Genomic DNA, 26,596 nt, shown 5'->3' with positions numbered 1-26,596 from the left:
CTGTTGGAACACAGGATTTGTGTTTGAGGCAACAATAAAAGAAAAGCCACTATTACAAATGTTTAATTTGTGCATTCATGATAGGCATCGAACAGTGACTGCAAAAATGCATTTGTTTTTACACCGGTAACGGTAACAGTTGTGACTTGAGTAATTGGTGTACCATCCATACAGTTGACATTGTTCTGGCAACAACATGCACAGGTAAAGAATTGACAAAAAAAAAAAACTTTGTACAATCTATTTTCATAATTAAGAAACGTAGATACTTAAACTATTGATAAAATTAGTGCTTTCAGCTTAACTGTGTACATACAGTATGTATATATAAAATATACCCCCCCCAGTGATTTATATCAACAGGTCTGAAACATTGACTCAGTCTTATGTGACAAGCAAACTGACAGGAAGTCAGCTGGAAACATGTTTTCAGAACAATGTGGGAAGCATTTTGATGGCATGTCGACATTATGCACACTCTCCCCGAACCCCGTCGGAACAAACTAACAAAAAAAAAATAAAAATAAAAAAATCAAAACACTCCTCACCAGTCATATGGGTTTTTCCACAACATTTTGACTTAATCACTAGATTCCCAGAAGAGCTTTTCCTCTACTGCTTCACGAACAGGGTCAATTTGGTTTTGCGAGCAAGCCACTTTGTTAGTCTTAATGAGGTATTAAAAAAATAAAAAATGAATTCAGGTCCACCACAACCTGTTGCTCATTAATGAATGAAAAAAAAAAAAAAATACTAGAACCAATCAGCACTTAGGGATTGATATGAATATCATCTTGGCTCTGTAGCCACTAGAGGGCATCAGAGCATTTTAATGTTTTGAGAATTATTTAATTGAACCAAAAGACTTATTTTTTTTCTTCTTCTAAAGACTCAAAATGGAGATACCAGTGAATCGTAATTACCATGGCACGTGACACTGGATGAACTGCTATTTTGTATCATGTGAGCTCTCGTAAGGACAATTGAAACTAGAAAAAAAAAAAAAAAAGAAAGTAGTGTACAGACTCACTTGGTTTTCAAGTCAAGAAGCAGCAGCAGTAGTAGTCAAGATGATTGTTGTAGTTGAATATTCAGTGACGATGCTGAAAGCACTTTCTATTTCACTGAACACCAGTTTCAGGCATGATCTCTGGAGAGCTAAGGTTAGGGTTTTTACAAGGAAACAAACAAAAAACAATAAAATAAAATTCAGCTGAATATGATCTGTTCAGGTCAAAAAACAAACAAAAAAAAAACTAAGAAAACAGAGAATAACATGATTGTGATGGTGCTGTTTTCTTAGAGTTCATATGTGAAACATTCTCAGTGGTCAGACAATGGACACGACGACGGTGACAGTCTGTGCAGGAGGACATCCCTTTACCTTCACTCCGGCAGAATATCAGGTTTTCCTTTTCTTAAAAAAAGAAGACAAAAAAAAAGCTCTTCATGTGGATTTAAAAAAAAATAAGTGGGTGTCCTCAGGAGGCATATCTGGACTTTCTTCTCAATGGCACAGAGTTTTTGCTCAATGAGCCAGGTTAATGGATCCTCCTCAATATCCTGGATGAGGAGGATGAGGAAGGAGAAAAAAAAAAAAAAAGAATTGAGCTGCAGTCTTTGCTGTGCTTACAAGTTCAGAGAGTGTGTGTGTGTGTGTGTGCGTGCGTGTGTGTGTGTTTGTCTGGGGTTCAGATGAAACTAACACCAGTCAGCAATGTAATCAAAGTCAGAAAACGTGTTCTGCTCCTCTGAGCTCAGCACTCGAGGTTCCCTGGGAGGGGTTAAGATTGGCGCCTCTGAGGTAAATTCATCATCAAAGTTGCTGACGTCGCTGGCGCCCTTGATGGTCGGGACAAATGGAGGCTTCACCTTCTTGGCCAACAAGCCGTTCCAATCCATATTCTGCCAGCAAACAGATGATGTGAGAGCTCAGTTTTTACTTTACTGTAATTAGGAGTGGCAGTTTCCTTGTTGTGTCTTACCCTGAAGAATAGATGTTTCTTAACCTCCTCTGCGTCCCTTTCTCCAGCTCCCAGGCGTCGTTCTGGGCTCCTCCTCAAAAGCTAAGCACACAGAGATGACAATATTTTTTCCCTCCATCAAAAATAATCTCTTCTCCCCATAAAATGGCATGTTACTCCACACTTCTGATCCATCAATGTGGTTGTTTGAATCCGTTATTTGAAATTTCATATTACGCTGAAGTGATGGAAAAGTTTATCTTTGGTGTGGACTGCTTATTTTGCTTATAATCTATCTATATCTTCCAGGATTTCAAAAGAAAACAGGAATCAAACCGAGCGAAAACTTGCAGAAATTAAGAGAAAAGACTGATTGATTTTAACTGTCTGCAAGACAGCTGGTGAAGCTGGCCGCTCCCAATCCACCTGTGTGGGGCTAATGTTCGCACCAGGCCAAAAAAACTAAATATACACTAGCCTAATTATCCCAAACAGTTGGGATTATCATAAACTGTTGACAGTATAATTCAGTTTTTTTACAAGCTAGAAGGTAGAAGTAGTTACTACGTGGAACCCCAGTTCAGTGTTTGTTGTAGCCCTCTGCTAACTGAGGGTAAAAACACTGCCGCTACTAAGAGGAAAGGACTTAGTCTGCTTATTTCATCAGGTGGCAAAAAAATCTTGTTTTAAAAACACAACTTTTGGTGTAAAGAAGACAACACTAACTCCCTTTCTGTATACACACCCTCCTCATGATGGAGATGGCCTCAGTTGAAAGGAACCGTGGATAGCGGACTTCGTCGTTGACGATGCTGTCAAACACCTCCTCCTCATCATCACCAGGAAAGGGCGACTGAAAAGAGACAACGATGAATACACGAGAAATGGTGCTAAATGGAGGTCACTTGTCTACTGTACTGGGCAAATCGCATGAAAATGTGTGAGACTAATCAGCAATGATCACTTATAGTTATTGACAGTTTGATAGACACCCACTCACCTCTCCGACCAACATCTCAAAGATAAGGACGCCAAGTCCCCACCAGTCTACAGCGCGGGTGTACGACGTTTCAGTTAAAACCTCCGGAGCCAAAAACTCTGGTGTGCCACAAAATGTGCTAGTGCGGTCCCTGAATCCCATTCCTGAGAACAACACAGACACCGTTTAATAACACAAACCCCTTCTACTGCCTTTTGTAGTTGGTAAATTAGACTATTGAGGAAAATCTGGGTAGATATAAACATAGTATTAAACATCAAACATTACAAGGCAAAGGCTTTAGAGAAAAACTAAAACTTTTCAAAACAAATAGTTTGATTTCACATTTACCTTCTTTGCAAAGCCCAAAGTCAGCAATCTTCACATAGCCCTCTGTATCCAGGAGCAGGTTATCCAGCTTCAAATCTCTGGAAATGGTAAGAAAAGCAAATATACTTAATATCCATTAAATCAATTATGTATGTAAAATGTATTCTCAAGTTCAATTTCTTAAAATTTACCTGTACACAATCTTATGGTCATGTAAAAACTGTAATCCCAAAACAACACAGGCTGCATAAAATCTGAAACCGTACAAGATACAAAGCAGATTAGGTGATGTGGCTTTATTAGAGAGCATATAGCAAAGAAAAAAACTAAAGTAATCTAATTAACTCCCTGGCACATTTATTTTTAAGTCAATCTCAAGTTGCCTTAAACTAATTACTTTAGTTTCTAATATACAAAAGATTGAGAGAAAACACATATTCAACTTAAACTCATATACTGAAATGATCAGAAACATTGCACAATCATAATGAGAATCTACATTCTTATTGTAACATGGATGATCAGTACAAAAGGAAGCTTTAGTCACTCACACTGCTCTGGGCTCAGAGAACACATCAGCGTGGATGTGCATCATCAGGTCGCCTCCGGCCGCGTACTCCATGACAAAACACACGTGTTCCTGCGTCTGGAAGCACGCAAACAGGTTGACCAGGAAGGGGTGGCGAACGCTGTTGACCGTTTCAAAAATCCTCTTCTCGCACATCAGACTGACAGACAAAAGGAAAACAGTACAGATGGTTCAAATTAAAACTCATCCACAAAAATGCCACAGCACCACTAAAAACAAACTCAGCAGACTCGCAGCCCGGGCCCGGTGCTTCTACCTTGGTGAGTGTGTGTGCGTGTTTGTTAACCACTGTGTGCGCGTCTGGGCGAGACAGAACTTTAGTTTTGAAGTAAATTTCTATCGAAGCGGAGCTGCCTACATGGAGTTCGTTCTAGCCGTCAGGAACACGAACAGCCAATCAGCTAACAGATGGGCGGACCCAGCGTGTGGAAACAGCCTATCATATCCCAGAGGCCACCAGTAACAGGCAAACAGCCAATCATTCAGCAGCTGTGTAGTTTGGTTGCAGTGGTTGCCGTGTGGGTTTCTTTACAAGGGAGTAGCAAGCGCTGAGAAGCCGGGAGGATGGTCGAGGCAGCCGCTGTGTAGCAAAAACTGGCACCGTTAGTATAGTAATCCACAGTAGTACCGTTGTGTAGAATTTTTAGTATAGTAGGAACCTTAACGATTTGGTACCATGGGTATCGTGCAACTCTAGGAGTCACAGAGCAAAAAATTTTCTCTAATGTTACTTTAAGGAAGAAAAAAAAAATGTTTACATTTTCTCTCCATATCCAGTTGTAATTTTGCTGAGAGGAACAAGTCTGACCGGCAGCTTTAAACGCTTACCTGTCAACTTCATCACGAGCCACGATGTCTCCTTTCTTCAAAGCTTTGATAGCAAACATCTCCCCAGTGCTTTTATATTCTGCTAAGAGTACCTGCAGAGGAGAAATGGATTTCAGCTTCCTGTCTGTTTGTTGGATCAGAGTTGTGTCTATTATGCAGTCAAATGAAATGTTTAATCCATATGTAATCACCACAGATTTTCATAACTGACTTAGAAATATTTAAGCAAATATGCCATAATTTCCAGCTGCTTTCTGCCATCCAAAGCCAAAAGAAAGTTAAATCAATACTGAAAATGACTATTAGCTGTAACTCTGTAATGGACAATCAAAAAAACGCACCTTTCCAAAATGACCACGTCCAAGGACTGCTACACATTTGAAGTCTTGGAGACTGAAGTGGAACTGCTCTTCTTCCCTTTAGAGAAATCATTGCAGAAAAAAAATAAAATAAAAAAAATCAGTCCAGTACAATGTAGACTAACTGAAGCCAGGGGGCAGTGTTAACACTAATATAACTATTGTATTGTTTACTTTTAATAAACAGAAGAGCACTGCCAGAATTGTTCACTTAGAAAAAAAATTAACATAAACTTTTTCATACCACAGAGTTAAATGTGAAATTTAGCCCAAGCTTTAAAAGTAAGATGAACATGACGAGCACATGGCCTCCCTACCTTATCTCTGTGTCTTTGTGGATGGTGGTGAGCTCCAGGTCTGGGTGTTGGATCTCCTGCTCGAGCACTCCATCTATGTCCGGCTTCAACACAGTGCTGTTTCTCTTGTTAAGGAAGTCGAATGATGCGAGTGCATCCTGCTTAGGGGAAACATGGAAGATGGAGAGTGGGAGAATAAATGTGAAATGTGAAAAAAGAAAAAAAAAGAAGCTTTGAGTCAATGTGTGAGAGTTTGTTCAACTAAAGATTACGAGAGGCAGAAAAAATAATTAAAGCTACATTTGCGGTGCTTTAACACTCACAATCCTGCTCCAGTTTCTCATAAGAAATGTGTTAATAGAAACATTCCTACTGAAGAAACAGTAACAGGCTTTGACCATGAATTTAAAAAAAGCACCAAAACCTAAGATGGTTCTTCTGACACATCTTCATTTTCACAAACTAGGCTCTAAAAGCTGTTGCTAATATATCAGTTGAGTAATGCCTTATCAACAATACTTGTAATTCTTGTGACACTATCACACCTGCACTTCCTCTTTGTCAGGCATCTTATGCTGCGTCAGCGGTTCTCTAACGTCATCAGGTGCCGAGTAGTGTTTGGATCCTTGTGTGGGTTCTTTGTCAAAGTCCAGCTTGGTCACCAGCGGGTCACTGTATTCAGACAAAAGTACAGCTTAGAAGTGAGAATGAAAACAATCTTATTTAGCAGAGCCATGAAGTAGGTTTCTTTATTAAACAATTTTTCCTTCTCAAATTTTCAACATGATATAGCTGTGACTTTTTAATACGACTCATATATATATATATATATATATATATATATATATATATATATATATATATATATATATATATATATATATATTGTAAGATGCATATATATATATATATAGGTGCTGGTGTACCTGCTGGGAGTAGGTGAACCAGGCAGGCTGCTGGGTCCGGTCTCAGCTGCTTGGGGGCTAAAAGAGTTTGTGCTGACTGTCGGTATGGCTCTTCTCACCAGCCGGCCCCAGGTGGCAATGTTAATGTTCATTTGAGGAGCTCGCAGGAAAGTCTTACCTGATAATAACACAAGTAAAAAAATAAAATAAAAAAGACGAAGAAAAGAAGGACAATGGGAAACCATGAGAAGAGAAAAAAGAGATAAACTAAACACTGGGATTAAGACTTTGATGATTTTCGAACATTATTGACGTCATAAAAACCTGTTTTAAACTAAATCAGATTTCCACCAAAGAGCACCTTGAGAAAGCGTGAGAGGCTGTGCTGGCAGCCATGACTCACCTTGTTGTTTTGAGAAAATCTTCTTTTGTCTTTGCAGCTTTGGTCTCCTCTCAATGACAGGGTTGAAAAATGTTACCTACAAAGGAAGAACAAACAATTCAGAAAACCAAAATGCAGAGAGATAGAATGAGTGCAGTTATATAAAAGACCAGTAAAAAACATGTATCTGCGTATATGAACAAGCAACATTAGATTTCCTGTCACAACACTGAAAATATATACTCAACACTGTTATATCTCAGTTTGTCTTTTTTATTTAATTCAGTTCTCTACAATAACCCACGACTAAAGGTTCTTTAAATGTGACTTATCAATCAAAAAACATCAAAAATACTTAACACCTCTTTATGGAATCTAACTACTTGGTGTGTGTACCTCAGCAAACAGCATCCCTTGTGGCTCCAAGTACAGACACATTCCATGACGTTGGTTGTCCAGGAAGTCCTCCAGCCGCAGGAACTTGACAGCACAGAGCGAACGCCAGTCACGCCAGTACACAGAGATCTCCAGCTCACGAGACTACAGATGTAGAACACATCAATGGCGTGGCATAAACACAACATTGAGTCAACAACGCAGGTGTAGTTCAAAGGCAGAATTGAGTGTGTTGTACCCGGTCCAGCTCCGGTGTAAACTTCTGATCCCAGGCCTGGTTGCTGACCGGCTTCCAGCTCGTCTGTCCCACTACTGTGTTGTCCAACTTCAGCACTGCGCTGATTTCATCTAAGGAACACATGCTGAGCTATTAACAATGTCCTAAATGTAACAGTTATCCAGCTGTGTTAAAAACAGGGTTGTTTCATTCAACAAATATTACGACTGATTTTACTTTACGACTGAGATTTACTTGGAGGTGATGTTGACACTTCATTCAGATTTGTTTAATTTAAATTTGAAAATAACAGGAAGTTTTCATCCTTTTTATAGTTTCAGAGGGTGTAGAAGGTGGTCAGGAGGTCAGATCTACTTACTGGAGAGCTCCTCGTTCTTCGTTAAGTTCCTAGAGCTCACACCACGGTTTCGGTTTGCTCGGCTAATGAAGGATGAGCGATCGCCAGGGCTCCAGCCAAGAAGTGGGACAGAAGGAGCTTTGGAACGACCTGGGACATTTTCCAGAAGGTCCTGACAGCCCATGAGCCTGACATCTAACGTGCCTGAAGGTGTGGGAGACGTGTGACATAGTACACATTTATTTCACACCAGCCTGTCTGTATAAAGTTGCTCCCAGTTAGCCCAACTTTTCCTATCCAACTCATATATGAAGTTACAAATACATTCCAGAATGTGTCAATTAACTCCCAAGACTAGTTTAATGAGTTTGGCTTTTCTGATCTTGATCTTAGACAAGATTCATTCAGGTTGCAGATTTGCATAAACATAAGGCCCAACCTTTAGGCCTGAATATCTGCCACCTTAACTGTAACAGATCTGTATCTATGTAATGATAAATGACATCTGCTGACAAGAAGAAAAACTAAGACTTTCTGGTAAACAGTGGTAATGTTCTTTTTTTCCTGAAATACACAGTTTTACAAGTAGCATCTTTTTAATAATCTTTGACTCTTAATCCGACATGTTTTTTTTCATCTGAAAGTCCTGCTTAAAAAGTCAAGCTTAGACAGTTGAGCAGATTTAATTAAATTCCCGGTCATCTTAGAACATTTTAAAGACAAGCATGAAAAAATTCCTTCCTGTGCAAAATCTAGTGACTCTGGAAAAGAAAAATTAAGATTTTAATGATAAATCTGGAATATAGTAAGTCCATCTTTGTTCAACTACTTCATACAGATCTTCAAACAGCTGCTTACTACTCTGACCCAGAAGTATCTCTATACTTAGAAAGTGGCAGGCGAAGTTCTGTGTTGGTGTGCACTTGAACAGAGCCTGAGTGAGAACAGGATGAATAATGATGCTGTGAAACAGCAGATTAAGATCAAACAACTAAATAAAATACCAGGGCCATCTTTTGGCACTGGGGAAAAATTCAAACCTGTCTTTGTAGATTTCATGGTGATGCATAATCTAAAACACTGTATTTACGACAAATATCTAGTATTCTATGACTATTATTTCAAGCATTAATGTCTGTTTGCTTATCTCCTATTCTCTGTGCTCCTATTTACCAGTGTTTTAAATTCCCATTAAAGCTGTTGTTATTTACATATAAGCCTGTTTATGCCATAAACCACTGATGGAAGCTAGCCTACATTTAGTAAAGTACTGTAATTTTGAGGTATTGTACTATATTATCTTTCAATATTTTATGCTTACACTTCATAACATTTCAGTGGGAAATAAAGCCCTTTCTTTATTAGGTACTTTTGAACACAACATTTTACATAGCATGTGCTACTATTTTGTTTGCATCAGTTTACATGCAGCTCATAGCCGTGTAGTAGTCAGTCAAGATCGTTATGTTGCCGACATTGATGAGATGTTGTGGGTGAGTGTGGAGCTCACAAATAAAAGAAGAAAATTGGGGCGTGGCAGCTCAATGAGTGAGAGGAGAGCTGATGTGGCTTTACGGGACAAACGGGTTACAAACTAATGCAACATAAAGCTGTACTGATATAAACAATACCGTCTCATTTTATACCTCATTTGAAAAAACAGAAAATAAATTAATTCATTAATTAATCAATACACCCAACAAGCCCAACCAGAACATTTTCCAAATTAACATCCAGCAAATTTCATTTTTATTTTTGGGTGAATAAAAACACTGAAATGTGGCTGGGATGCAGGAGTGTAAAAAAGTGTTTGAGTGACCACAGTTAGGGTCTTTGTTCTGTTACCTGTGAGTGCTGCAGGCTTGGTTACGGTGCTGTACTGGTTCTGTGTTGAGATTATACTTGATCTGGGACTAAGGGCCGGTGAGGACAGCAGAGACAACTCCTCTATGATGCTGTTGCTGCGAGGATGGTTTTTAGGCAACTCATTGAGGCGTTGCTCCAAGGAATATCGCAAGAGGTCAAGTTTCTGACTGGACTCAGTAAATCGAGCCTGAGCCTGTAGAGGGAAATCAATTAAAGAAGAAAAAAGGAAAGTGGAAGAAAAAGTAAGAACAGGGCAGGTGAAGGATGTAAAGAGAAATAAATAATATGTTCTGCTTACGTTAGTGCAGCAATCAAATTCATTTAATGCCTTTAAGACTTAATTTAGTCTAAATTGATTGGAATCCTGCTGTGATGTATGTATGAAAATCAAGCAAGCAGATGCTGTCCATTTCACATGGCACACCCAGAAACTGGCGTCTACCTCTGAAAGTGCTCTCTTTTCTGTGACTTTTCCAGATCCCAGGAGTTTTATGACATTCTTTGCACCCTCGGCCACTGCAGACTCTATCCTGGCGTGGTGACACAACTCCTCCACCCGCAGGTCTAAAGGGCTTATAATTGCTTTATCTGGAAGACAAGGGAAGATGACAGGCATTTATAACCTTTGTGCAAACTTTTAAGTTAGCCTCAGTCTTTCTGTTTTAAATTGACAGGTTTTTCTCTTTAGAATTCTAGCTGACTAATTGTGCGTGAGTGCTCACCCATCACGTCATTGTTCTCAAAGCTCAGCTCGCTGGTCTGGCTGGCCTTAAGGATCTGCATCCTGATGAACTCAATCTTTGTTTTGCTGTCTTGAAGCATTTGCTGAGCAGTTGCTAGCAACTTACGATCCTGCAAGTAAAGAGTAAAGCAAGAAATGAAGCAATCACTGAGCAACAGGAGCGCTTTATCTCTACATATATTATTGACTAAATCAAAGGGTTTTAATCATGTTTTGTCTTCTCAAAAAATTAAGTTTGGAAATCAGGACTTAACATGTGATCCAAAATGCACGCCATCCCTCTTCACCTATTGTGTTTTGTTGTTGTGAGTGTGCAATACAGCCAAGATGCCAGTTCATGCCCTTAATTGGAGCTGAAGTACAAGTGACTGCATGGAAAATCTTGTTCAACCAAAAACAAAGTGGAATCACATTGTTTGGTGATTTGCTGACACACACACACACACACACACGCACACACACACACACACGCACACACACACACGCACACACACACACACACACGCGCACGCGCACGCGCGAATAAGCAAACTCCACCCCAAATTCCTGTGAAGTGTAAGTACTGGTTGTTGATGGCTGCGTGTGCAGGAAAGACTTCTGTCCAGCAGGCATTTCCTCTCTGACATCAGGACTATTTCCAACTGGAAGGTGCTGCTTTCTGTCTGACCTGGGAGGTCGCTTACAAAACGCTGTGACCCCGATGGTGGCAAGACAGACAAACAAGGGGGGCGGGGGTCAGGTGACAGTTTTTACAGCAAGTTGCACAGTAAGGCAATGCCAGTACTTCTTGTTTTGAAAAGCTAACTAATATGGACATAAATGGATTTGTGTTTTTGGGTGTAGGCTAATTTCGGCAAAGATTAACCATAGCATTAAAACAAAAGGAAAAAAAAGTGTTCTTTATCTAGTATCCCTGAACAAAGCCAGGTTAACTGTAGGCCAGGTTGACAATAGACAAGTCCATCTTCTCTATGCTTGGTAAAAGCTCACTTCCAAAGGGATTTGAATGGGGAATTTCATCCATCTATGCCACATTAAATTACATCTGACACATTCACAGACACATATAATGTAAAGCCAAATCATACCACTGATGATAAAACCCCTACACTATACTAAACCATCTAGTACAAATTACTTTTAATTGCTACTAACTCATACTTGAGCTAACATGAACACAAGCCTCTCTGTGCTCCAGCTGTTATTAACTCAATTGTTGACTTATGGTACAAACACCTCTCAACGAAATTATAGCTTTTTCTTCACTCTGTATTAGAGGAGACAGAAGAACCATATGGGTTTTGTGAACAAACAGTTGCGTGAATGACAGTATGTGTCAGCACCTTCTCGTGTTTCCTCCTCCCCTGCAGTGATACTGTAGAGGCAAACCTGCTATGTTACAGGCTGGTTGTAATACTGGGAATGTGCCTGACTGTTTCTACTCTATTTGATGCTCATAGTCGTAGTCTGAAATTTATCAGTCACCAATGATTACAACTTGTAGCATATAATATCACTAAGAAGTACTTTGGAAAAAGTATATACTAATATTACGAGGGAACTTATCATCTGCTTGTTATAAATCTTAATCAAACAAGATTTGCATGATGGGAGGCGGCAACTGCCAATAGTGGCTAAATAAGTAAACAGAGTATGAGGAAACATTGTAGGAAAGCAAGTTGAAGGCTATTCAAAAATATGGATACATCAGTCACAGGTTCATCTACTAAAATAATGTTAAATGAAAACTACACAATCTTTGTCATACTGTACGCTGCTGCAGCATTACTTGTCACCTTGTCTGGTCATTTTTAGTTCCTGTCAGTTAACGGACCACCTTCCCAAACGCTCAGTCTACTTTGATTGGTCAGCTGACTGACAGATCACAAATACAGAATGCAAAGCAAATGCTTCTTCTTTGTTTGAGGTGGTATAAACTGGCCAATAATGTGTTTAATGCTAAGGTGAACTCGACACGTAGTTAGGATTTTTTGGAGGTGCACGTCAGGCTATGGCGTAGGGGTCCAAGTCATCGACTTGACGCAGAAGCATAAACTAGGCTTAAGAAAGCATAACTATAGTATTTACAAGAAGTGTTTTCTCTGGGAGAAAAGCACTTCCTTTTTGTGGGTTTTGATACTGTATATACTCTGTGACACATATGAGAGACAGTTGCCTCTGTAGTTCAAAAAACATATGTACTGTCAACTTGACTGGCTTTAACTCATGAAATCTTTTACTTTGACTTTAATTCGGCTGTAGAGTCCTGGTGGAGCTGTTTCTGTAGGTAAAAGCCCGCTTACACAACAGCTCTAAGAACAGAACAACAGCTGGCTGAAGTAAGGGTTCTTTACAACCCAATTTGTCTATCAATCCTCATCTGTGAAAACTTCCACAGATTTGGCAATTAAATTAATCAGGTGCCTGTTTCATCCATGACTGAATAGTTGAGATAGCTGTTTTCACCCAGACCTTCGCCCAGTCTTCAATCAGACTTCATATCCTGGTCAGATCTCACACACACGTCAAATAAACAATATAAACAAAAAACCTTGCGCTCACCAGATTATGTCAGCAGAACGAGATGTTAACAGTAAAGCAACTTTACTCAAAACAAGATAACGTCACTGAAGACCACGTCATAACCCTGTGTTAACCCAAGTTCAACAAATATAACCAAACTAGTGTTAACCCCTCTAAAACAAGCGACTGGAAGACGTGGAGCCTATATATGACTGTCAGGGTTTTTTTTCTTCTCTCTTTGCTTTAGAAAAATAACCCAATCCAACCTGAATCATGTGACAGATACAATTTAAAGTAATTAGCACATAGCTAATGAATATAAGTATACAAACATTTCCAAAGCCATTTCTCTGTAGATAAATCTATATTACAATGACAAATTACACAGCGCTTTAATTCTTCTCACATGAATAAAACAACTGCAACTTTCCCCAATATCACTGACAGAAAGAGTAAAAGACACAGCAGCACATTTAACAATGCTGATTTTAGGGACATCTTCATCTGGTACAACATGCTCATTTCTAGGAGAGGTTTTCTTGTTTGTTATTTCCATACAAATTACCAAGAAGACGCTGCTATGTTTTGGAGGAGTGAAAAAATATATCAGCTGGAGTTAAAACAAGATATCTGCTCGTCTCTTCATTTAATACTTATCATAGAATGTTATCAAAAGTAGTACATTTGTAAATTATGTTACATTATAAATCAAAGCTTTCCAATACACGTGTTTGATATCTGCTGATTCTGCCATCAGTGATTTGCCCCAAAAATCCTGACAGGAGCATACTTACATTCAGTGAATTACACATTTTTTCGGAAACTAGAAGAGCAAGAAAGCGTCAGAGTGCAATCTCTGTCTGTCTGGAGTCTCATCAGGTGAACAGATGTGTGCTTCAATGTGCTCCATCACACAACTGCATTCACATTATTACATGAATGTGCCCACAAAGATCCCAAACAACCCCTGAATGTGGCCTGAGTGATCAGATCTGAATGTGTACCTGATCCACCCTGAGTGTGTTCACACTTGAGTTAGTGCCGTTTACAGGATGCTTTACTGGCATGAATTATGCTCAAAACTGCAGAGGATAGATCCAGCTTTGTAAATCTATTGTAATGTGGAGTCTGATTTTCCAACCTGACATAAGGCAGCTAAAACCTGAATGTCAGGTTTCTTATTCCCGGACTGTGCTTACCTTGGAGGGCCCGTTGGAGTACATCTGAATCATGTTCTCGGCACCCTGTTTCACCTTCAGCTCGATGTCATTCTGCCGTTTTAAGGCTGCCAGGCGACTGCTGCTGGTGCACATTCTAGCTTCACTGTTAGGGGTATCTGGGGTTAACGGGCATTCTAGGTAAAGACAAAAAAAATAGGATGGTAACTTATTGCCACCTGGAAACATTTCTAAATATTTCACTTTATAGACATGGTCATAAAGCAAAGCTCAATTAAACTTAGTGCATCCATAACAATGTCGACAGAAAACAGAAATGTTTTTAGAAATCTTTAAAGACAAAGAGAGAGAACACAAATATTCAATTTACCTTGTAATTGACTTTGTTCTATGCCTTGATAATCATGGCCCTAATAACAAAGGCAATTGTGTCTAAATCAAGGGAGCTTTGTGCCACCTCACTGGCACCTGTCCTGAAGTCTGCTCTGTTTCAACAACACAGGAAAACCCTTGTAGACACCTCCATTCTAGGCAAAAAAAGGCCAAGTGTGAACTTGCAAACAATTATCAATACTATAACGTCGTTAGTGAATAAGAAAAAGTGAGGTAAGACTGAGAATCTCTCTATGATTAAGACAACCTTAAATATATTGGCTTTAATGATTCATTTACTGGTGTTACAGATAGCTAGAAAAACATAGTTTTGCTATGTCCAGTCATGTGTGCATATTTGAAATATAGTCACACAAGGAAAAGCAAACATCACAAAATGGGCTGGACCACAGTTCTGTGGGATGAGTTCAGTGTTTTGCTGTGTTTTTGGTCATGTCTTGACTCGAAAGGTTTAAAGAAAATCACTCCCTAGACTGATTACTGTTGCACAAAACAAAACATTCTCACGCACACAAAGTGGGCAAAAAAAAACCTGCCCAACCTCCTCAGACTTGATTTGCCAGTTAAGTTTCAGTATATACCATCATAAATCAGCTCCTTTTAGAAGGACACAAAGATACTTTTAGTTAATCTCTACAACCTTCGATAAATTAGTCCAATATGTATCAATAATCAAGTTTTGTTACACCTCAGTTCTGATCTCTCAGATTAATTTAAGGCCCAAGATAAAAAACAACTGCCCGATAGAGTACATCAAATAATATCAATGCCTTGCTTTGTTTGGAGTCTACTAAATGTGCACAACTGATGGTAAAGAAAAGAATGGTAAAGAAAATCAGCTGAGTGGTGTGAGGCTGTCAGATACAAATACCAAAAAAATGAGTAAGCGGTTCTGTGATTCATTCATGAAAAGTTTCACCAAAACACTGTCTAATGATTCCTTTGAATACCTGCAGGATATGGGCAAAAAGGAAGCATGTGATTCTTTGAGCTGAAAGCCTAAGTGATTCATCTAATGACCCTTAATAAGCTCAGAGATTTTTCTAACAGGCAGGAGGGGAGGATGTTGGCAAACACTGTAGAAGGCTGGGCAAGACGAGAAATTAAAACAGACATAGCGGGAAAGTCTGTGGAGAAAGGTGACAATTTTACAGAAGCTCAGAGAAAAACTGATTTCCTATTTTAGAAAACTATAGCGAGACTGCTTAAGTGCAGCAAGTACATTAAAATCATGTTAAGTCAATGGCAGTGCATGTCATTCAGTTTACATTTGGGGCTTTCCTCTCTAAGTAGGAGGGTGTGGTTTGCTTCAGGTCACACTGAGCCAAGAATTCAAGGACCTCCACCCCCACTTTCAGAGTGGTTAAGCCCACTTAACCTCTCACTGGGCTGTGAGACAAGATACTGAGCTACCAAATAGCTAAAGGGCTGATGTCACTGTTGGACAACTGACAAGGGGAACCCTCCCTCATATTAACCCAATCTGTAGCTGATGAAAAGGCAATAAGACACACGGCGAACAATACTCTCCAAGCAATGACATTATGATTGGGAGATACACACCTAAAATTGGCACAAGATTATTTCCGTTGTGACGAGATGACAAGAAGGAAAAGTGATTTTGACTGAACAAGTCACAAGTCTCTTAACAAATGAGAACATATGTGACAGAGGGACCTGACTGGTGACCTTGCATAAGAGCTGCAGGCTTCATCAGCATCTCACAGCGAGTCACTCCAACTCCAACTTCAGCTAAGCAGTAAGAATAACCAGAACCCCATCAACTTTGTCCTGGAAGTAAAACGCATCCTGGCTGCTTGCAGGGGTAGAGCAACTCCCTCCTACTTATTCAGGAAACAATGGTCTCTCACGAATTCCAGAATTGGACATATTTCAAGAAGTTGTTTCATGTTTAAATAGCTGAGCAACGTTCAGTCCCTCTCTATCATGTTCCAATGACCAGCTACATTCCACTGGTATTGCGTCACCTCAGTAGAAAGCCAGTGTTCACCCGATAGGAGGTCGCAAAGTCAGGCTAAATTTGTTTTCACTTAAGATAACCATTTACCAAGACAACCCCCTTTCCCTCCTCCAACACACACACACACACACCTCTATCCTCTTTTACTTTCTAAAGTCAACTGAATCAGGGGAATGTGATGGCAACAGGCAGACAAATTCCATCCCTTTGCTTCATGAACTCATTCAGACAATTCCCACCAACAGTTACTCCATAAGGTAACTACTGTAACAAAAGGATACCGAATGCACACAGCTGTTGTGGTTAAACCTCTCCAAATTCCACTGTTGTTGACAAATGCACAGGAGCAGGCTTTCACCAGCCTGGGAGAGAGACAATTGACAGCTCGCCTGATTGTAACCATCGCTGGAATGTGGAATGCAACAATGTCAGCCTCTGGAGAGTGAGTCACCTCCAAACACTGAATGTGCAGTCTGTGTATTTGTATCTGTGTTTACATAGGTACTCTGACACACCAGTTCCTCAATGATTTACTCAATGATAATTTGCATCCACAATTTAAACCACTATCTATCCAAGAGATCGCTTAACAGGCAGTTACTGAGAGTGAAGCCATTATGAACATGAATGCACCACACACATTCATATCTGAAGTACAACACAGGTGTATTTGGGATGGTATTGCATTTATTCATAAAAACCTTTTCATACATTATCAATATTAATCCTAGTTAAGAGTTTCAGCTACTTTGTTTTAGTGCCTCTGTGATTACCTAAAAGTTCTTCTGGGTCTTTGACCACAATGTGAGCATTGAGTTCTTGAAGCTCCTGGTGAAGCTCCTCAACCTTCTTGTTAGACTTTTTCAGCATGTTGTCTACATATGCCAGGCTCTTCTTGTCTGTGGTGACCTGAGGAGAGCAAAAAAGTCTTGGGAAACAGGTAACGTTTAATGGGAAACTAAAACTATTACAAAAAACATAAATCTGAGTATTCAGTGATGGGAAAGGTTTGTCTCAGCCATGACAAACTATGAACCGACAGCAAGTTTGAAAGAAGGGCATTTACCAGTCAAGGTAAAATATGTTACCTTAATTAGCAACTCGCACCCACTGATTTTAAACTTTGACATGCATCACAGTTTGGGCTGTCGTGGTGAGGGCATTTATCCAGCTTTGATGTTGGGTAGTTCATTTACATAGTTTTCAAATTAAATATGTACAATATATTGTAGCTGCAAGGGTCAGTAGTCACTTATTTCTATCACAGTTGGCGAAAGTAAAGTTCTCCATACAGTTTAATCTGAATCATATTTCAAACTTTAAATGGAGCATTGAAGGCCTCGGACTTCAAGCCTTCAGTGTCTGCACTAGAGGTGGGGGAGAAGGGACGACTGTGGGCTACGCAGACACCTCTAAACAGCCACAGCAAACCTACGTTGAGTTTAAGGTTACTAGGAGAATGCTTGGACTTGGAGTCAAGGGCATGGACCCTGCACCTGGCCGTCGATGTCCAACCTCATGTCATATCCGCTGAGTCCTCAGGAGCACACTGCGTAGAGTGCTGCCATTGAATGGATAGCGAGGCCTACGGAGAAGGTTTGACTGTGAGGAGCCTGTCTTGCACCGGTCCAAGTTTAACTCAGACTGTGGCAGGGGTGGTTAAGGTTAATGTAGTGAGGCCCAGGCAGCGGTAGACATTTGCATGCCTCGGAAAACCTACACGGAAGCCCCGGAAAGAACCATGAAAGACAGGAGGCAGGAGCCAAGAGGCCAAACATCCCCACTGTGCACCACTGAAGACTGACTGGAAATGAGATCAAACCAATCAAACTTTGACGCTTGATGTCTGATTTCAAGAATTAACACTATAGTTTTAGTTGGCATTTAATATTCAGTTTGAACAACATTTTTAAAAAAGGCAAAAAGAGAAAATTGTGATGTATCAAATGTTTAATTATTCCATCAGCCCTCAATGCGGTACTAAAAGTGAACCGACTTCCTATCTCTTGCTCTCTTTCCCAAGGAACCCAACTGTATGGAGGTGCAGTAGAAGTGCTGTTTTGAGAAAAAAAAAAGAAGAAAAGAAGGCTGTGATATTACCTTGCGCAGATTCTCAGCACCTTCTTTGATCTTCAGCTCCTTGCGGATCTCGCGGCGGATCTGCTCCTTGATCTCGTCCAGCTTCTGCTGAACCATGGTGTCTGACAGGTCCAGGTTGTGTCCCAGACCGAGTCGCTCCGCCACCAGCTGGCCCCTGGCATCCCCCTGGAGTAAAACATGAGAGAGGAGAGGTGAAAACAGGAGATAATGGAAAATGGTGATTGTAATTTAAAGGAAGTCAACAAGGGAGGAGTAGAGAGAAGAGGGGAATGGGATGGTAGAGATAAAGGAGGTGGTTAGACAAAGGTCAGTGACACCCGTTGGCTGTTTTTGTTGCATTTAACAAGCAGGTCTTATAAATGTTAAATCAAAAAGAAAACCACACACTTCAACAAAGCGCAGCATTACATGAAGATGTTAGCCATACCACGCATTGCGGAATCACCCCTTTTTTCTGCAGTATACAACACCCCCCCCCCAAAAATTCTCCAAACGATGAACATTTGAGATGGGTCACACTGAACAACACCAAACTGTGGACTGTAAGGAAACCGATGCACCATCATTTTGTTGCTTTGCTTGTAATCTAAGCTGGAGCTAGCCCTCCTGGTATTATCATTGCTTTTTAAGCAGAATGTCTTTTTCTTTTTTCCACTGGTCTGATTTATTTGGATTTTTTTTTTTAACTGTTATTTATTTACACATTTGCTAAATCAGTAGGGAAATACTGATGTGAAATAGGCATCACCTAATCCTGATAAATGGGTGATCAACAGAAATTTTATATTGCCTGATAATATTCACACACGCACACACACGGCTTTGCTGCTTACAAACATTATTGGATGCACACATAGATCGATGTCACATAGATGTCATAGGGCAAAGCCACAGTTGGCAGTCATGATACTGCAATTAACTTCTGTAATAAAAATACATTTCCATTACTTGTAAATTGTTGTTGACTCGGCATAACTCAATCATAAAATATTATTACATAGTTTAGAGTTTTATTATATATTGTATATTGCCTGTGTTTTTTGTTTTTGTTTTTTTAACGTTGGTTTTGTGACTCTGCTCTACTTATTAGACAATATCAGCAGTTTGATGATTTATAATATTAGTTTTACTGGACTTGATAAATAAAAGTGCTTAACTCTTCAGATTTAACAAACTGTAAACATACTGTATACAACACAGCAAGCTTGGTCTGGAGTCATGACTGGCACTGATTAAATTGTTAGTTTGGACCACAGACAAGAAAAATAAGTTTATCATTGAATACGCTAATAAATTATCATACCTCATACCTGGGACTCACAGAACCTCAGTCTGCCCTTTCACTGGCCGGAGCCACAGTCTTCTTCTGCTTTTGTCTAAGGACGGCGATCTCCTTCGTATATTGAACTATTTCAGTCCATCACTTTTGGCGACTGGAACAGTTAACTACTTTGTTATCTCTGCTCAGAAACCTTGCTCTGCCAAATGATCCAGAATGAGTCCTGCTCTCTAACTCCTAGTTGTGCATTCACCTCTGTGATTATGTTCTACTTGAAACCAGTCAATAAAATAAACCTTCCAAATCTTTTCAACTGCAGCAGTTATGTCAAATTAGCAAGAAAGATTTATTGACCATACATGAGGTTCATATATTAATCACAGTCTGTCCAACCAGAGCGTCCTGGTGACACTCCATCATAGAGGCGTGTCAGTTTGTGCTGCTTTTATTGCCGCTGTCAGTCTCCACTGACCTGCATCCTTAAAACCATCACCTTAACTTAAGAGGGATTAGTAGTCATTTCCTGAATGTTACAGCTTTAGAGATTCACCACAAATACCTGATGACGTTTTATTAGATAGATTTGGTGGGGGTGGAATTTAAGTTCTCTGACTTGATAATATTATCACAATTCAAACTTGAAGTATTCAACGAGACATTTTGATTCTAATCCATGGCTACAACTATGCAATACAAACATTTCATTTTATATAACATCATGATACCACTGCTCAAAATAAATCCTGAATACAGAGTCCACACTAGTATTAATCACTTCACTATTGTGTGCATGTATTACTTTGAAAAAACAAAAACAAATGCACCTTTACAAATATGCTATTATAAACCACAAAGGAAAAACATGATGCAAAGTGTAAAAAGCTTAAAAATAAGTCATGATGACACATGAAAAACAGCATCACAGTGCTGTGACTGTCAACTTGTATTAAACCCATCATGACATAAAAGAAGCCTTCAAAGTATGTATCAGAAAAACAGATTTTGGATTCAAATTAACCTGCTTTAGTTTTCTGGGCCGCCATTATCACTGGCTAATGAGAAGATGCCCTAAAGTCAATAAGTCGCACTAAGCTTTACTCTTCTGCCTTACCGTATCTTCATCAGTTTCGTCCAATTCCATTTCCAGATCAGTTAAACAAACAAGTTCATGCATGATCTGCTGACCAGCTAAACTGTCATCAAATCACGTTCTGTGGGGGAGTAACTGTATCCTCGGCCATCCAAAGTCTCAGTCATTCACTCCACTAGTATTTGCTTTTCTCCAGCTCTCTCCCATTGCATTTTCTCACACAGGCCATTGACATAAACAGGGAAGATAAACCGCGCCTGAGCAGCGACAGCCAAATCCCTCTTAGCTTCTCACTCTGTGAGGTCAGAGGAGCCCAGAATGGGACCTAATCTCATTCTAGGGAGACAACTGCGTCTAAAATTAACCCCAATCTAAAAATATAGCTCTGGCAGTCTATTGCTGCTACCCACTGGAAAGCAACTTTTGTGATGAAGGATACACTCTGAAATGACACCGCAACAACTCTAAGAGGGAAAGACTTATTGGAAAAAAGAAGAGCTCAAGTGCATTATCAGTGCAGGTGATGTTTATGTTTGAAGCTGCTCATCAGAAATGATCGCTGCAAAGCTGTCACTGTAAGACTCAAGCATCACTACCTGGGTTTCCATTCACATTCTAAAAATAATCTGAAGTAATCTTTGGAGAAGGTTCATACCACGCTTTCTTATGGGATCTGGTTTATCAGCAGTGTTAAAACAATTTATCATCACCTTAAACGTAACAAAAAGCTAAATGGGGAAGAATTTTTTTTTTTTTTTTAAAAACGTTATGTGCAAGTGTTAGAATAATTTTGCTCTCAAAACTTTTTTTCCAAAACAACCTGGCCACCAAATCCAGCTTAGTTCACAGATTTCTTTCCATTGTCAAATTCTCCAGGCAATGCGAGCCAGCTAGAGCTCTGCTTCAGAGATGTCTCCAAGAAAATGTGTTTTAGGTTGTGAGGGCAAGCTGACCCGTTTCTGGGTCCCCAAAGATCAGCAATTTTGGATCACTGGCCAGGAACACAGTCAGGAAAAGGTTTGGATTTTTACTATTCCCTTCCAGGACAGTTTTATAAACAAGAACCCGTATGGCGCTGGATTAGCAGTGAGACTGACGCTAAAAGTCGAGGCTGTTCAAACGCTAAAAGTACATGAATCTAAACTGCAACTGTGAGTGAAACAGTTTCAAAGGGCTGTATTGTCCTGACATTAGACATGAGAATGGATTTTAGTACAAACTTCATGGTTATATTGAGTGAAAAGGTAGTTAAAGGGGCTAGCGGTACTTTGTGTTAATAAATCTATACACAAGACAACTGAACACAACCGATTTATGCTTCTACCACTCAGAAACACGCAGGTACTCACAAAAGCAGGTACTGAGCACATTCGCTAAACAGAGACATTGTGCTGTAATCTCTGTTGTGGCCAAATCCTCTCCTTCTCAGGAGGAAGATTCCTCCAGGAGAAACATCTTACACATCTTATTTAGAGGAACCCAAGTTAAAGAATAAAATGACTGGAAATGATCATGTCATGTCAACTTTAACAGGTCTGAAAGCAAAAACAAAATAGGCTGCTTCGTGTTGCCGGAATGGTGGCAGTAAAGAAGTAGAAAAAGTAGTTATCCTGACTGGGAATAAAAACAAAACTTGAAAAGGAAAAGAACAACAACTGCAGTGGACATCCACAAGCACAAAACAGAGAGTTCTCCATGACAAATGACTTTTATCTCTGGGAATATATTTAGGAAGACATCTGTCAGTCAGGTGAGTTTATTGCTCTCCCGCTTAGAGCAGAAACAGTTGGCAAGTCACCTCATTTTCTTCTTTACCAGGTCAGACAAGTTATTTCCATCCCCCCAATATGCATTAAGTCTTCTTCTTTATTTTCTTATTCATTTCTATTAATGGTGATGGAAAACCAGCATTTGAGGATACAATCCCCTTCCATCCATGCTTACGTCGCCTAAAAGATGGACCACATCCACTTTCTCTCTGAAAGTCGAAACCTTTCATATTTAGGAGCTATTCCAACGGTAATCAATTACCCCATCCAGACACTTTCTGAAAACCCTTTATTCTTAGTTTTGGAAAAAAACTGAAACATGGAAAAAAAGTAAAAGAATTTAAGAGGTCACACTAGACTTTGAAAGGAAATCAATGGCTTTATTAGGTTTGGGAAAAAAATGCAAAAATAAAAATGTTCGTTTGTAAAAATGGTGTGAAAGAGATATTTTATGTTCGCAAACCTAAATGTTACCTTGAGCAAATGCTGAAATTATGTACTCAACTGTTTTTCCATTCTAGATCTGTCAACCAGATCTAGAATGGAAAAAATATATTGTGTTTGCTAAGATGAGGGATTTTCATGGCCTCAGTCATTCCCTCTTTAAGCCCTTAACCCCCCCCCCTTTCTTCCATAGGTGCTCACTTCAAAGGAAGGCATAGTTTGCACAAAACCTAATCCAGAGGTTCCTTGATGACTCATAGGTAAAATGGAGGTCACAACTTGCTGGATGGGGTGTTTGTATATGTGTGTGTGGTGCTGGTGTATTGAGAGAGGGGTGTGGGTGTGGGGGTGTTGTCTCCCGCTCTGCGAAAGTTGCTTGCACTGTTGCTATGTTTGCCCAATGTGGCTCGAGGACAGAATGAGGACACCCAAATGGTCCTATTTTACTATGCAACAATGCAAGGAAATCCATGAAAGGCCAATCAGATAAGGTGGAAATTTATCAGCTCAGAGGCCCGAGGACTGTATTTTAATTTAAGATCAAACAAAAAGATTGAATTAAAATAAGAGAACTGATACTCATTTGCATTGACTAGATCCTTCTCTGGTTTCTCTGTTGCTGTCATACCTGCTGCAGTTCAACCTGTATCGGCCTTGTCATTTCTTGCCGCTTGGATGTATGCAAGGAGACGAAAAGACGTCATACCAGGAACTTGAGACTTATTAGGTTCAAAGACGAGTGAAGCAGGAATTGTAAGCAAATGTTTCCACTCATACCACAAAACAAGAGTTTATGATGGATGGAGGGAACTTGTACTTGACAGTGTGGCTCTGCTGGCTGCTCTGTGAAATGTTTAAAGCTCAAACAAATGAAAACACTTTCTAAAAACCTTGTAGCTACACACTTTGCTCAATATTTCAGAGAACAAAGGAGCTTTTCAATTTATTTGATCAAATATAACTTTTATTTACTCAAAAATACCCAATGTAAACCAACTTGTAATCATACATGACTTATAATCAATCAAACAGATGTCAGAATTCATATACAGGTAAGGCAGATGCTCCCTACAAAAGTAGACCTTGATGAAACACTTTTTTGGTGCCTGAGACATGAGGGGAAACTGTGAGTAAAAGCAAACATTAGGTCTGAACCTTAAGTGTGAGCAGGTTAACTTGCTCTTTAAGTCCAACAAGAGCTCCATTCGGACAATAGAACAATGGAAAACTTGAGGCCACTATCCAAGCTCCTGCTTAAACAGCCAAGTCTTTGCCATTTCTGCACAAGGCCTGTCTCAGTATTGAACCTGACACCAAGCCTATCTCACCCCACAGCTTGCTGCGGAGCACTGGCAAAGGCCGTGAGCTCTCTACTGTGGTCAAAAATAGTAACACAAGGTAATAAACATAGATCCTATAAATGTAACCATCACACAAGTTACACACACACACCACGATAAGTCAAACTGTATGCAATGTCTTGCTCTTTGCCTCAGATAAAGGTTGTTTCTGAGGTACTCTGAGTGTAGGTGTCCACAAAACTGAAGTAACAACAGCACAGAGGTGGATGAATGGTTGACTGCGCCAAAACCACTGTTGATCTGTTGAGTTATTCTGGTTCCAACCTAAATGTTTGGAGGTACATGTTAGGCTTGATGGCCGTTTTCTGGCATCACTAACAAACAATGATTACAACATAAAACTGTGTCAGATTTAACCAGTGATGCTTGAGAACACCAAGTGAAACGGGCACATCAGTTTGACTTGTCATTACGATTCGGTCGAAACAGATGACAAGAATTTAAATTGCGTAATCTATCCAGCTTGTAGATATTCCTTTGGTCCATGTCTCTCCTTACATAATACTACAGATATAAACAAAAGTATGGCTCCTCTACAGATAGTGAGATATTTTATGAGATAGACTGAATTATTACTCAGGATCATAAAACTACTTAATGATGCATTGTGTTATTTTGTGTTACAACTGTCTAAATTGAACTTTGCAAATAATACAAATTAGCGATTTCTGTAAAAAATTTGAATTTTGCAAGATGCCTAGTCATTTTGTAATCACAAAGTAGGAAATATTGCTCATCTAACCAAGTAATTTATATGACACAGATAAAGCACAAGAACAACCACCTGTCCTGAGTAAATGCCAACAGTGAGAATGATTCAGATATAGCATAGCTGAGATGACAACAGATCCTCAACAGCCCTTGTGTCAATGAAAGGTTTCAGTCTTGTCCAGCTCTGGAAATAACATCAATAAGAAACATGTATGCTTCTCACAGGTTTTAGCCTTGTCATCTGCAACAATCATCCCTCAATATTCCCCATAAACATGGACTATAGTGGCTAATTAATCAGAATGATCTTTGGTTTAACATAAGCTTTCAAGTGAATTGTTTAAGCAATGACTTATTCAGCTAAAAACGTGATAAGATAAGGAGTTTGAGCTGCAACACAAAAAAGAAGTGTGCTAGGCCTGACGTCACTCAAGTGAAACCACATGAATCAGAGTCCTGTGTATTGATACTCACTAAAGAAAAAATGTATCATAAACTTATCATAAAGTCTAAAAATAAAAAAAAGAAATGCAATTCGAACTTAAAACATACATTTCCTTAGTGCAGTGTTGTTAGTTAGTTACAATTTGAACCAGCGTGAAAATAACTTGAACATTTCTTTACGTAAAGCAAGCTCTCTTTACAGTGCTAATACAATTTACATTTTTATTCACATTATTAACATCTAGATACAACATAACTTGCGGACACTGTTTACCTTCTAAGAGGAACGTTGGGCTGTGAAATAACGTTTAATAATAACTATCATTCAACTTGACCTATACCTACACTGAGTTTAAATGTCCATTTTTTTCCAGCAATGTACGACACATTAACACACCAGCTAGTCCAAAAAAACAACATAACAAACATTTTTAAAATTTGGATATGTCAGGATATGTTAGTTTGGGCAATTGTTTCCCAGGCCTCAATCCATGGATAGCTCCCAGACAGCCTTTTGGGATCTAATATAGGCATTGTATTTTAATACAAGACTGCTGACTCACAGAGGCTTAACCTTAATCAGATAAAACTGTTACCTATCTTAACAACGAACCACTGGGGAAACTTTGCGCACTTTTCGCAACAGTTGTCAACTTTTCCTACCTGCACGGAATCGGCGGCCATCTTGGTTTTCGCCTTTGAATCAAATCCTACGGGGAGAGTGGAGGGAGTGTGGGACTCCAAAAACAACACTTATTTTAAGTTTCCCTCTCTGACGACAAAAAGACGTGATTATTTTTACCAAACCATCGGTCATCTCGGAAACACGGGACTTCCCATGCCGTCTTCACACTTTTTTTACGCGGTCCCACCGTCCCGACGGAGTCCTGAGGGGTGAACTGGTGCTCATATGTAGAAAGCTACAGCATAAATCTGTCCCACTGTAGTTGGAGAAAGAGGCGGTGGTTAGAATGGAAGTGTCCGCCCAGAGGAGCTGTAGAGCAACGGCGGCTCCCACTTCTCGGCTGCTCTCTGCCCGGACAGTTACACACGTGATCTGAAACTTCACATAGACTGGCCTTACCTCATGCCAATAACCTGAAAACACCGTG

The 26,596-nt window shown here is 39.6% G+C and overlaps 2 protein-coding genes across 2 annotated transcripts in view; one reads left to right on the top strand and one right to left on the bottom strand.

Annotated features, from left to right (window-relative positions):
* Positions 1 to 26,596, top strand: part of selenof (selenoprotein F) — a 131,084-nt gene that overhangs the window by 51,022 nt on the left and 53,466 nt on the right. The window lies entirely within an intron of this gene.
* Positions 48 to 26,493, bottom strand: pkn2a (protein kinase N2a). Its single transcript, XM_072364114.1, has 23 exons — positions 26,148 to 26,493; positions 18,387 to 18,551; positions 17,060 to 17,195; positions 13,934 to 14,088; positions 10,192 to 10,321; positions 9,912 to 10,057; positions 9,449 to 9,662; positions 7,625 to 7,807; positions 7,267 to 7,376; positions 7,029 to 7,172; positions 6,654 to 6,729; positions 6,272 to 6,428; positions 5,891 to 6,017; positions 5,367 to 5,503; positions 5,032 to 5,107; positions 4,691 to 4,782; positions 3,825 to 4,001; positions 3,465 to 3,527; positions 3,295 to 3,371; positions 2,965 to 3,107; positions 2,710 to 2,817; positions 1,986 to 2,066; positions 48 to 1,905 (listed from the first exon to the last, which is right to left on the bottom strand). The coding sequence occupies exons 1-23, from the start codon at positions 26,166 to 26,168 to the stop codon at positions 1,702 to 1,704; spliced, it is 2,922 nt and encodes a 973-aa protein (XP_072220215.1). The 5' UTR covers positions 26,169 to 26,493; the 3' UTR covers positions 48 to 1,701.

Source organism: Leuresthes tenuis, unplaced genomic scaffold, assembly GCF_036924035.1.
Source record: "Leuresthes tenuis unplaced genomic scaffold, fLeuTen1.0.hap1 SCAF_14, whole genome shotgun sequence".
Classification (NCBI taxonomy): Eukaryota; Metazoa; Chordata; class Actinopteri; order Atheriniformes; family Atherinopsidae; genus Leuresthes; species Leuresthes tenuis.
The sequence above is the reverse complement of the archived record's forward strand: the minus strand, read 5'-3'. Positions and strand labels throughout refer to the sequence as shown.